At 36.5% G+C, this 13,839-nt stretch overlaps 1 protein-coding gene across 1 annotated transcript in view; it reads right to left on the bottom strand.

Moving 5' to 3' along the window:
* Positions 1-5,918: 5,918 nt before the first annotated feature.
* Positions 5,919-13,839, bottom strand: part of rnf145a (ring finger protein 145a) — a 43,919-nt gene continuing 35,998 nt past the window's right edge. Inside the window, exons 9-11 of the mRNA XM_049483884.1 lie at positions 13,384-13,531; positions 10,889-11,245; positions 5,919-9,762 (exon numbers count right to left, since the gene is read on the bottom strand). Coding sequence (XP_049339841.1) covers positions 9,241-9,762; positions 10,889-11,245; positions 13,384-13,531 — 1,027 coding nt within the window. The 3' untranslated portion in view covers positions 5,919-9,240. The remainder of the gene's footprint in view (positions 9,763-10,888; positions 11,246-13,383; positions 13,532-13,839) is intronic.

Genomic DNA, 13,839 nt, shown 5'->3' with positions numbered 1-13,839 from the left:
TCAGGCTGAGAGACAACATAATTTATATGCCAGTTCCGTGAGAAAGAAGCAGGCGTGCGGAATGTGTGAGTGTGTGTGTAAGTGTGTAAGAGTGTGTGTGTGTAAGAGTGTGTGCAGTCTGAGAGAATGCTTTGTTGGTCTTTTTTCTGTCTTTTACATATTTTTACATGTTTTTACAGAGGTCAGAGTTCAGGGCTACCTTTGATGGGGGGGCGGCGCGGGGTGAAGGGGGTCCGCTCTTTGATTCGTTAATGTTTCCTCCATTCTCTCTTCCTGCCCCTCACACTAAAGGGAGTCTCAGCACTCACACAGGAAGACTCTCTCACACACTCACACACACACACACACACATTTTTTTCCTATTTTCTGGCTCACACCATTTTACACAAATATGCACACACATACAGCACTGAAAAAAATTAAGACACCACTTCAGTTTCTGAATCAGTTTCTCTGATTTTGCTATTTGTAGGTTTATGTTTGAGTAAAATGAACATTGTTGTTTTATTCTATAAACTACAGACAACATTTCTCCCAAATTCCAAATAAAAATATTCTCATTTGGAGCATTTATTTGTAGAAAATGAGAAATGGCTGAAAAATAACCAAAAAAGATGCAGAGCTTTCAGACCTCAAATAATACAAAGAAAACAAGTTCATATTCATAAAGTTTTAAGAGTTCAGAAAACAATATTTGGTGGAATAACCCTGATGGTTTTTAATCACAGTTTTTTTTATGCATCTTGGCATCATGTTCTCCTCCACCAGTCTTACACACTGCTTTTGGATAACTTTATGCTGCTTTACTCCTGGTGCAAAAAATCAAGCAGTTCAGTTTGGTGGTTTGATGGCTTGTGATCATCCATCTTCCTCTTGATTATATTCCAGAGGTTTTCAACTTGGTAAAATCAAAGAAAGTCAAACCATTTTAAGTGCTCTCTTATTTTTTCCATAGCTGATATATTTAAACAAAAATAAAGTGCTCAGCATCACTGGTAACAGTTGGTATTAGTTTACTACCTCTTCACAAATGTAAGTTTGCCAGTTGAGTGCCATTTGCTTGATGTAACTCTTTCAAATTGATATATATATATATATATTTTTTTTTTTTTCAACTCTGCATCTAATAAAACGTGAAATTAACTATTCAAAACATGTACTGGTAAGTTTCAGGCAGTTTATTGTTTATTATTATTATAATTATTGTTATTATTGTTATTATTATTATTATTATTATTATTATTATTATTATTATTATTATTATTATTATTATTATTATATCTAAGAATTAATTTAGGTAACAGGACTGAGTGTTGAGATTGAGCTCCTCAGTCACCGTTACAATAAGATCAAATATACAAAAACTAATGTGGGAACCATACCTGTCAAGTTTTAGATTTAAAAATAAGGGATATTTTCCTCAGTCCGCTTAAAGTTGTCCCACCAGCCCAACGAAGGTTCAGTATCTCTTACATTTTAAAACAGGTTTACAAAAAATCTAAAATAACCACATGTGAACCACTTCTACTACACTACAATTAGATTATCAGAATCTGAACATGTTGTGGACATTCCTACATATGTCATTCTTTTAATACAGCCAAATTAAAAACCCTTTTCTATATCTTTTTTATTATTATTTAAGATTTCATGTCTTTTTTGTAATAAATGCACTCTTTTATATGATATATTTTTTATTTATTTAATGGATTTAAAATTGAACAAAGAGTGCACAAATTCTGCAAAATTACTGTTGGTGACCTAAAAATGGTATTATGAGCTTTTACTAAAAGGACATGGACCAGATATATTCCATCAGTAAAAATTAGTCCTAAGGTGCCTGCACAATAAATTTTAATTAATACTTCTTCCTTTTGATCACTCCACCCCTGATCAGTTCAGTTAATTTCGGTCCTCTCCACATTTCTAGTTAAACTGAGTCACAAGCTGTACATTTTTTATTTTAAAAGGTTTAATCTGTGTGTTTTATTTCGGAGTATTTTTAAGCAGCTATCAGAAAAATCTCATCACAGTTTCCATGATTAGACTACCGTTACCTTTCTTTTAGAAAAATCGCTGCATGTATGTTTTAACATCAGCAGCTCCAACTAGCTGCCTGAACTCACAGCGAGGAGGGCGGGGCTTCCCCACACTGACCCTCCTTGCAAGCTGATTGGCTGTTTCTCCTGAAAGGCGGGACTTTCTCCTTGAACCGGCTCCACGATTGGTTAAGAGACACAGAGCGGTCAGTGCCCTGTCTCCTCAATAATATATATATTTTTTATTTTAATAAAATACGGGAAATTTACGGGAAAATACTAATACGGGAGGACGGCGGGAAAGAGGAGTAAAATACGGTAGTTTCCCGGCCAAAACGGGAGACTTGACAGGTATGGTGGGAACTTAATTTTAGTCTTCCTATGATCTTCAGAAGAACCACCTGATGTCACTTCCTGTTGAAGATGTGACTTGTAGAATGTTCCAGATGGGGTAATGTGTTAAGGTAATAGGACTGAGTAAAACCCGGTGACATAACTAAAATGTGTATTTTAACTTAAATATTATGGATTTATTATAAAGTATAGACGGGATTTGGAGTCACACAATAATGTAAAAAAACTACATCTCTGAAGGATTTTAATTACTATATTTCATGGTAAAGTTTATAGTTAGAGAGTGGGCAATTACAGGTAACAAATGCATTTTTCAAGTAGTTTTTATTCATGTTTTAAATTACATATTTTACTTTTGCAATTAGGTCAGTGTAGAAGACACTATGCTCAATAATAAAATGTATTTTAAAGTTATTTTGTGTGCACACTTATACATGTCATTTCCTGGGGACACAAATGGCACCAATAAGCCATATATACAAACCAAATAACCTAGACCTCTAATATAAGATATATTGTCTAGAACAGAAACTATAATAGTGAAACCATTATCCATTTATATTATTTTGAACATGTTTTAGCTTCATTATATTGTTATATTGTTATTAGAACTCACCAAAACAGTGCTAACAGTTTATTTTTTAACTGACTTATTTTTTTTAACAGTCTTTTCTGGTTTTAAACCGTTCAAAAATAGATTAGCTCATTTACTCAACAGTGCAGTGTTATTTACTAAACACATTATTCTTTTACACCAATTTACATAACATATCTTTGGTTATAAATAGCACAAGATAACAAATATAGCATTAATCCTCTGTTTATAAGCAGTACATTGTTGCTCTGACTAGAGAATGTCTGTGAAACACTATAAATTGCATTAAACACTGCAAAACTTAAAAAAAAACGAACATTTACTGAGCTCAAACTTCAGCCTAACACAAGTATAGTGGAGTTTACCTTCACTGTGGTTGAGTTTACTGTTGATTTACCTCAAAATACACAGAAATATGCATATTATATACAGATACTGCTGTTTTTCACTAACTCCAGATACATGAAACACAGTAGACTGAGCAGATAGCGCCCCCCTTGTGACCTGGCTGAAACACGTAGGACCACAGTAAAGGAACAGCAGAGTTAAATTGACAATTTAAAGCATATAAAAATAAATAAAAAATACTAATAAATATAGAGGAAGCATTGTTTCCTTCTCAGCAAAGGCAGTAATGATTTAAGTTGGAATATTAATATAGTCAGAGATTGACTATTACACAGGTGCATCTAAAAAAAAAAATAGAATATGATTGAAAAGTTACTTTATTTCAGTAATTCAGTTTAAAATGTGAAACTCATATATTATATAGATGTATTAAACACAGAGTGATCTATTTTAAACATTTATTTATTTTATTGTTGATTTGATTCTTATGGCTTACAGCCAATGAAAACCCAAAAATCAGTGTTTAAGAAAATTTAAATATTATATAAGACCAATTGGTACTTGGCAGTTTGGGCAGTGTGCCAAGTCCTGCTGGAAAATGAAATCTGCATCTCTGTAAAAGTTGTCAGCAGCAGAGGGAAGCTGTAAGATATGAAGTGCTGTAAGATTTGATGGGAAAACAAAACTGCACTGACTTTAGACTTAATAATAAAACACAGTGGATCAACACCAGCAGATGACAGACATGACTCTTCAAACCATCACTGATTGGTGGAAACTTCACACTAGACCTCGAGCAGTTTGGACTGTGTGTCTCTCCACTCTTCCTCCAGACTCTGCTCCCTTGATTTACAAATTAAATGCTACATTTCTTTTGGAAAATACATTTTGAGACATACAGAAAAAAGAAAGAGAGAGAGAGAGAGAGAGAGATTCCCCGGGTCGAGTGAGGAAATGAGCGCATATATCCTGTCTGCTTTTCTCCATCGGATGGTCCTGATGGTTTCAACAGTCTGACATTACCTCACCACTCAACTGTAGTGTGTGTGCATCTGTGTGTGTGTGTGTGTGTGTGTTTCTGCGCAATCCATCACATGGATGAGTTAAAGTGTCCTGGAGGTCCTGTTACTCTTCTCTCGGCCCCAGAACAGCACTTACTGCCCACACCATCACCCCTTTACTTTATTATAAAAAAATGTATTTAAATACATGTGTAAAAGATGGATATTTCTTATTGTTTCATGCAGCTAATACAATATGGGGTCAAATTAATCAATCAAAGAATAATGTTGCATATAAAATGTGTACAAAAAAAACATATATTATATTTCACATATACAATAAAAAACTCCATATTGCGATATCACAATTTTGTTGAAAGCAGCCTATTTTGAAATTATCTTGTCATTTACTGTACTAACTTTTGTGTTATTGCAGTTTACATGTAGGCACTAAATATTCAGCACTTTAGTTCTGTGGTAGATGTTTGTGGTTACTTTATTTTTATTTTTGTACATTTTTCACTTTGTTACACTAAAATGGTTTTATACAAAATCAAGAGTTTTAGTTTTAGTTAGCTGCTGTTTAAGAGAAACGTTTACAGATGTTTTGCTTCTGCTGAATGTACCCAATAGTGTTGTAGTGATGATGAGCTGTTTGAGGGCAAATTGTGATTCTTTTTTTTTTTTTTTACTTTTTAAAATAAAGATTAATGGAATTTTATGTGAATTTTTATTTTTAAATCTTAATCTGGTCTTGGTCTTCACCACAACAACAGTACTCAGAAACATTATGATTTTAAATCAGTTTAAAACTCTGCAACTGCGTACATTTGTAATCTAATTAAGTTGGTTAATTTTACTTCTTTTAAATATATTGTTTGAATCATGTTTTATTCATGCTTTATTCTTTTTTTTCTTCATTTTTTATTGGTATTTTCTTACTTTAAATGACTGTTGTATTCTGAATCAGTTTCTCCGATTTTGCTATTTATAGGTTTATGTTTGAGTAAAATGAACATTGTTGTTTTATTCTATAAACTACAGACAACATTTCTCTTAAATTCCAAATAAAAATATTGTCATTTAGAGCATTTTTTTGCAGAAAATGAGAAATGGCTGAATTAAAAAAAAAAGATGCAGAGCTTTCAGACCTCAAATAATGCAAAGAAAAAAACAAGTTCATATTCATAAAGTTTTAAGAGTTCAGAAATCAATATTTGGTGGAATAACTCTGTTTTTTAATCACAGTTTTTTTTTCATGCATCTTGGCATCATGTTCTCCTCCACCAGTCTTACACACTGCTTTTGGATAACTTTATGCTGCTTTACTCCTGGTGCAAAAATTCAAGCAGTTCAGTTTGGTTTGATTGATTATATTCCAGAGGTTTTCAATTTGATAAAATAAAAAAAAAAAACACATGATTTTAAGTAGTTTTACTTAAACACTTTTACTTAAAGAGTAAAAAGCTTGAGTTAATACTTCTACAGATGTATTTATTATTAAACCACAGTATCTATACTTCTACCTACAGAGTAATGAATAAAGAGGTACTTAAGGAAGAATTACGTCACAGGGAAGCAGTTTGGTACGGCAGGTTTTGATTTATTCTGACATTCAGATTCAGTTCTATCAAACCTCAGGCATATTTAACCGAGCGCCACTGCGGATCAGACTGCAGGCGGCGCTCTCAGGACATCATTTCATCACTACATCATCGTTTCATCATGTAGTAAAATAGCGAAGAAGAGAACAAAACCAGAATGCTGCACGGATCCAGGCTGTCCATCATTCACGTTAAAGATTTCAAATGGCAAAATATATTCAATAACATTCTCTTAAAAAATCACCCCCCCTCTGTAATACATGTAAAAACTACTTTTCTCTTAGAATCCAAACTACATCCCTCCTTCCAGCAAACGAGTGGAAATTAAACATCCGTTAAAAGACAAATAAACGCGAAACAAATAAATAATAAGAAGAAAAAATACGAAAAAATAAGAAAAGTGTGGCATTTGCAGAGTTCGCTCATACATCGTTAAACGTATTCATGCTCACAAACGCAATCAATGCCATCAATTAACCGATTAATCAATTAAATAATCAATAATACTGACGAGAAGAGGCAGTTTGATCATCTAACGGCAGGAACCAGGTCGTTTCCGTGACCCTCGGCTATTCCCACTCTTACCGCTGAAGGTCACTGAAGTGTTCACGCAAGCTTCGGGTCACTTCATACAACGCCTGGCTCTGCTGAACACTGTACTTTACTGTACTTCTGCATATCATAATTCATATCAAAACCTTTATACACAGACATTTGTACACGGCTATATCACGTCATATCGTATCTATGACTCGGTTCGATGCATATGCATATAAACACCAAAATATTTGGTACCTGACGACAAGACAACTTTGGAGCATTGCTTTTTTATGTTACATTATTATTAGTGCAAATGCAGTGGCGCGCAAATTATATACATATATATATATTTATACACATATATATGCCTGTCACAATAATTATACACAATAACTTTCGTACCAAGTTATAACTCGTATAATATATTTGCTAGGGTATCGTATCGAACGCAATATATCGGCAACATTTTTTAATATGGTGAATTATAGTATCCCTTGAAATATATTTGATGTTTTTACCAAAAAGAAAAATTCACACTGTTCTCGTTTCCCATTATATATCTACAAGAGACAGATTATATATGTCCAATATGATTTATTTTACTCTAATCCAGGGTATACTGTATTTTTTGCACTATTTTTTTGCACTTAAAATACTTAAATTTTCCCAAAAATCATCAGTGCGCCTTATGAATAAATTTTACCTGTCAGGATTACCGAGGCTGGAGCAGCATTAGCATTACCAGCTAACCACTGTTTCTCTGTTCAGAGGTGAGTATTATCGGCCTGAAGCTTTCTGCTAACTGTGGCTACCACTGCTGGAGCAGCATTAGCATTACCCACTAACCGCGCTAAGTGCTAGCCAGTTAGAGGCTCTTTAGCCATTTAGAGGTTAGCCTTCTGCTAACCCCAGCTAGCACTGCTGGAGCAGCATTAGCATTAGAGGTCAGTATTAACGGCCTGTAGTCTGCCCGTTTATCGCATTAAAACAAGCTATGTGGAATGAGACGCTAGCTAATATTGCCCTGGCTTACCAGAACACTCAGGGTTCCTTAGTATAGCTCTGTCAGGCTAATGCTAATGCTCCAGCCTTTGTGATGGAGAAATTCATGAATCTAAGTTTACTGTAAATGAATGGAATCCCTTTACTCACCCAAATAAACAGTTTTCAGGAGATAAATCTGTTTAGATTAACATCCAGCACAAATGTTTTTTTTGTTGTTTTTTTTTTACAGTTTTGTTCACTTAGCTTAGCTTTACCTAGTTAGCTAGCTACTAATTAACTAGTTAATTGGTAGGACACACTTTACTTTTAACTCGGTCTGTGTCTCTAAAAGTGCCCAAACACAACAGATTATTAATTTCTTACTAAATATCATAAATATCAGCATTTTTCACATTTAAAGGACAATGTTCTAGACATTTAAACAGCATTTAAATCCCACGTTCTGCTGTTTTAATCAATTGGAAGTGATAGAAACAGCAATAGAGAAATAGAGCATAGAGAAACATGAGTCATACACCTAGATATAATCATTGACTAATCAGAAAAATTATTGGCAGATTAGCCGACTACCAAAATAATCAATTATATTTAAAATGTAAATTGATTTTATTTTATGCTATTTGTGTTTTATTTATTTAGCTATTTAAGATATTGAATTCCAAATAATCAAAATATTTTTTTCAACTCTTAATAATTAATTATAAAAGAAAAAAACATGTCTATATTACTACAGATAATAAAGTAAAAATGTGCATGCATTGTTATGCTTTTTAGAATATTTGACATCATCATCGAACTGTATCATTACTAACATAAAATTATGTGGAAAAGATATTTTTTATCATTTTTTTAATCATTTTCAAACCAAAATAGAGATTTTAATCAATATATGGTTATTGTGACAGGCCTATATACACATATACATATATAATTAAAATAAATGAATATTAATAATAGCTGGGAATAAAAAAACAAAAAGGTCTGGCTACTGCTGCTATTGGAGGATATTTAAAGCTGAAAGCGTGCTAGCGATTAGCGATTAGCGTATAACGAATACGTGCTGGCGCTGTCTCTAAGGGTCACATGATGATCATCACATTCAGGTTGGTAAGCAGCTCTTAACCACTCAGTTTTGCAGTCTTATGGGTGTGTGTAGGTGTGTGTGTGGGTGTGTGTGTATGGGGGGTGTTTTGGTGGGTATTTAGGGGATGGTGTGAAGGTTGGCATGGTGGTTAAATGGTGGGAGGTGGTGCAGCTGGTGAGCACATACAGTATGGGGGTTTAATGTTCCATTAAACGTTCCATTAAACGTTTCCTCATTAAACGCTCCCTCATTATGCTTGGTTGGCATCGGCATTGGCATAACCCATTAAAGCGGGCATGAAATGCCTCTGTGATGCACGGGAATGGACTGTTGAAAGTTGAAGATGGAAGCAGCTGAGAAACGTTGTGCACATTTAAAGACAAAAATGCCAGTTTTTGTCTGATGCCAGGACATGCCAGGGATGCCAGGAGGTGCCAGGGGGTGCCAGGGAGTGAATGGGTTAATGTGGTTGATTGTAAAGGTGTCTGATGGGCATACAGCTCCTACAGCAAGAGATACAAAACACGCACAGGAAGTGGGTAACACTACAGCTACCCACTGATGCCCGTTTTCAGACGTGATTCAGACACTTTCGTTGCGTAAGGTGAGTGTGACATCACAGGATGTGGCTCAGGGATTGGTCAGAAGACCTAAAAGTAGCAGGAGGGCATTACCCAGTGCCCGCCAGGGACCCCATAGACCTAGTGGGCGAGGGGGGGTGCCCACTGTCAGATGGAGGTACCAGGACATCCCCCGTCTCGCCAACCTCCTCCTCAGCTGGGCACTCGGAGGCTGAGATCTGACTAGATGCCTCTGCCTTGGCCTCAGGCTGTGGTAGGCTGGCATCAGGCTCTGGTAGACTGGCATCAGGCTGCGGTAGGCTGGCATCAGGCTGCGGTAGGCTGGCATCAGGCTCTGGTAGACTGGCATCAGGCTCTGGTAGGCTGGCATCAGGCTCTGGTAGACTGGCATCAGGCTCTGGTAGGCTGGCATCAGGCTGCGGTAGGCTGGCATCAGGCTCCTGGGACACGTCCAGGCCTCCCTCCGGCTCCTGAGCTGCAGAGCTGGACATGGGCGAGCCCTTCAGCTGACTGTGGCACAGAGGGCACGTCTCCTGAACGTAGAGCCACTTCTTCAGGCAGTTGGCGTGGAAGAAGTGGCTGCAGGGCGTGATCACAGCTGAGCTCATGTCCTGCAGAAAGAGAGAGGAAGAAGAGGGAGAGGTCAGTCAGTCAGTTAACAGCTGTGCTGAACTCCTCAAGAGTTAATTACTTGAATTTCTTGCCTCTTAAAAAAAATGTTTGAGAGCATCAGTTAAAGTAAAGTAGTGAAGAGGTAGAGTTACAGGTATACAGTGAATAGTGAATATTTGAGTAATGTTCTAATCCAGATTATGAGAAGCAACAACTACTCATCTAAGTAAATAAGAAAAAAAAGGCTTTAAGAAGAAATAAAGGTCACCAAAGGACCACCAAAAATGTTATTTTGATGGAACTGGCACTCATCAGTGCAAGCCCAGGAAAGGAAGAGCAAGAGTTCCATCTGTTGTACAGGATAAGTTCATCAGAGCTCCAAAGATCAGAGTATTTTGGTTTGTTTAACACTGTTTTTAAGTTACTACATGATTCCTTATGTGTTCCTTCATAGCCTGATAGATCACTTCACTGTTCATTTATAATGTAAAACTAAAATAATAATAAAACCATTGAAGGAGAAGGTGTGTCTAAACTTTTGACTGGTACCGTATATATTTATATAAATAAATAAATAAATAAATAAATAAATAAATAAATAAATAGTTGACATGTACAGCAATCAAACCAAACTGAACTGCTTGAAGTTTTGCACCAGGAGTAAAGCAGCATAAAGTTATCCAAAAGCAGTGTGTAACACTGGTGGAGGAGAACATGATGCCAAGATGCATGAAAAAAACTGTGATTAAAAACCAGGATAATTCCACTAAATATAGATTTCTGAACTTATTTAAAGTCTGAAAGCTCTGCATCTTTTCTTTAGTTATTTCAGCCATTTCATTTTTTCATTTTCTGCAAATAAATGCTCTAAATGACATTTATTTTATTTGAAATTTGGGAGAAATGTTGTCTGTAGTTTATAGACTAATACAACAATGTTCACTTTACTCAAACATAATCCTACAAATAGCAAAATCAGAGGAACTGATTCAGATTTTTTTTTTTTCAGATCTGTAGGTTGGTTCACGTTAACAGGCTCTTCTTGCTAAGAGAAACATAATTACAAAAAACATTAATTTCTATGTTGATCCAACCGCCCACACACACACACACACACACACACACCTGGTAGCAGATGGAGCAGATGTCGTTGTGCTGCTGGAGCTGCAGGTGGGAGGCGGTGGGCAGACTCTTGATCTTGTTGACGGCGTCTCGCCGCAGGAGGAAGCTCTGCCAGCCCAGCTGAGCCCGGAGCCACACGTTATAATAGGAGTGAACCAGAACGATGGTGGAGCCCATCACCGTCCACTCGCCAAACACCGTCTCCGACACGCCATACGCCACCACACACAGCGCCACCAGGAACTCCAGCAGCCTGTACGTCCCGTTCACACAGTAAATCACATCGTCCATGTTCTCCACCGGAGCCTTCTGGAACTCCTCCACCATGAAGAGCACGTAGATCAGCAGCGTACCCAACACCTGAGAGCGGGAGGAGATAAAGCCTTTCAGAATCAGAGTCTCTAAAAAAATCAGAACTTAAAGAAAGTAAGTGCATTTTCACACCTGTAGTTGTGAAATTTTCTATAGTCCGGATTAGTTCATTAGTGTAGTGTTTATTTGGAGCGTTTCTCCCTCTGTTTGGTTTGTTTTCACACAGGTATAAACTAACTAAACTAAACGCACCAAAATGCGCACCAAAAAACATTGTCTCCTCTGATTGGTCAAAGCTGTCTGGTTCGGGAGCAAGAAAGTAGATAGAGTAAGAAGATTCTGTGTTTTAGCTCATATATCTGTGCAGTGTGAAGCTGCTTTAATAAAGAACGCTGAAAAATTGCAGCTGCTCTTTTAAACACAGTGTTTTCAATGGGACACGCAGCGCAGATGCCCGCACAGTAAACAGAGTGGCATGGCTCTGAGCAGTGAACGCAGCACAGACTGTGTGTGTAAACAGCATGGAGCAGCAGAGATAGCGTTTGTTCATAGCTGTGGTAATTAGAGTTATCTGGCTAATATATCAAATTAAAGTGCACCTTATCAGCAGACAGACAGACAGACAGACGGATAGATAGATAGATAGATAGATGCCCTAAAGGTTACATAAACCTTAGCTCATATAGATTATATTTTTTATTATATCAAAACTTCAGTTTGTTGATCAGATTCCCCTTATTATTTATCAAAAAGAGTATATAGCCAGCAATATGATGTTAATAAGCTTTTAATCATTTCTCAAGGTACAAAGTTACAAGGTACAAAACATTGTATTTTTTTTTTATTTAAAAGTCATAAACAGTTAGTTCAGTTTCTCAAATTTTACTATTTAAACTACTGACAGCATTTCTTCCAAATTACAAAAATTTGGAGTGTGTTTTTAGATCTCAAATTATGCAAAGAAAACACATCCATGTTTATTTACAAACAGCAATACTGATGTTTTAACAGTACATAAATCCATATTTGGTGGAATAAACCTAATGGAATGTTATCCTCCACCAGTCTTACACACTGCTTTTGGGTGACCTTATGCCGCTTCTGCCGCAAATATTATCTTCGATTTTCTCCACAAAAAAAAATTGATTTTCGAATTAAATCGATTATTTTCCACCCTACTAAAAATCAAACTACAGATGAGAAAGAAATGATTCTAAACTAGGTTTACCTGTAAAAAAATATATAATAATAAATGGCGTTTGGTGTTTGTGTTCATATCACACACTGACCTCATGTACACACCACAGAGAAACTCACACTGACGGACACTGAATTATACTTCAGATCGCGGGTTTGTGAAATAACACACTAAGTGAGTCACAGAAGAAACTTAAAATGAGTGATTATTATTGATTTTGTATTGATCTTATATAATATGCTAATTTTCTGAGACACTGATTTTTGGGTTTTCATTGGCTGTAAGCCATAATCATACATAATAAAATTAATAAATGGTTAAAATTGTCACGTCTGGTGCTGTTAGCTCCTCTGTCCCTTCCACACCAAGCTCTAACGGAGGTTCTCAGGTCAACAACTACACTACCCAGAATGCACCACCCGCTGACATCACGCACTCACCTGATCACGTGACACCTCACCTGCTTCCTCCAGGAAGTCCCGAATACTGATTACTGGCACTATAAAGGTGCACGCCACACAAACACCCACGCCGCGTATTGTAGGTTCTCCTCATTACAAAGCGTTCTATATCTCTTGTCTCAGTTTATCTTGTGTATGACCTTGCTTTTGTTTTCTCGACGCCGATTATTGCCTTTGCCTCTGATACTGGATTGCTTGTGTATTACCTGGACTGTGTTTTCACTACTGCCTCTTGGATTACCTCTGATATTGGATCTCTCGTGTATGAACTCTGGACTGGTTATCGTTTATGGTATGGTTTTGTCTTCATTGCTCTGTTTACTGGTGATTACCCATTTTTCTGTATCGACTACGATTACATCTGTTAAATTAACTTTTTAATGATATAAAATTTTTTTGAGATGCACTAGATGCACCTAACTATGCTCTGATTCCGTATAGTATTTTTGTTGCGTTGTGAAGAATGTACTGTGTGAATGTGTGTGTGTGTGTGTGTGTGTGTGTGTGTGTGTGTGTGTGTGCTGTACCTGTAGAGAGGTGAGGATGCTGGAGGAGATGATGATGAGGAGCCAGAAGTCCATGTGGAAGAACTGGCAGATCATATAGGACATGTACGCCGGGAACACCAGCAGGAACAGACACAGGCTGACCGCCCGGAAGTGCTTCCATAAACTCCTGAAAAACAGCAAAAAAAGACAGCAGGACGTTAGGAGATACAGACAATCATATTTACACAATAATACAGGTGAGAATATGAGACAGAGTCCAGCAGGTGGCGCCAAAAAGCCTAAGAGTGTAATATGGTGTTGTGAGTTGGGATTGCACCCAATAATGATTATCAATTAATTATGATACTCTTTTGTTATAATTTTATACATTTATTTTAAAATTTTCCCCATTTTTCTCCAGTTTTAGCTAGGCCAATTGTTCCACTCAGCTGTACATCCCCCATCATAAGGAGGCTGAAGACTAGCACACATGTG

This window comes from Astyanax mexicanus, chromosome 10, assembly GCF_023375975.1.
Source record: "Astyanax mexicanus isolate ESR-SI-001 chromosome 10, AstMex3_surface, whole genome shotgun sequence".
Taxonomy (NCBI): Eukaryota; Metazoa; Chordata; class Actinopteri; order Characiformes; family Acestrorhamphidae; genus Astyanax; species Astyanax mexicanus.
The sequence above is the reverse complement of the archived record's forward strand: the minus strand, read 5'-3'. Positions and strand labels throughout refer to the sequence as shown.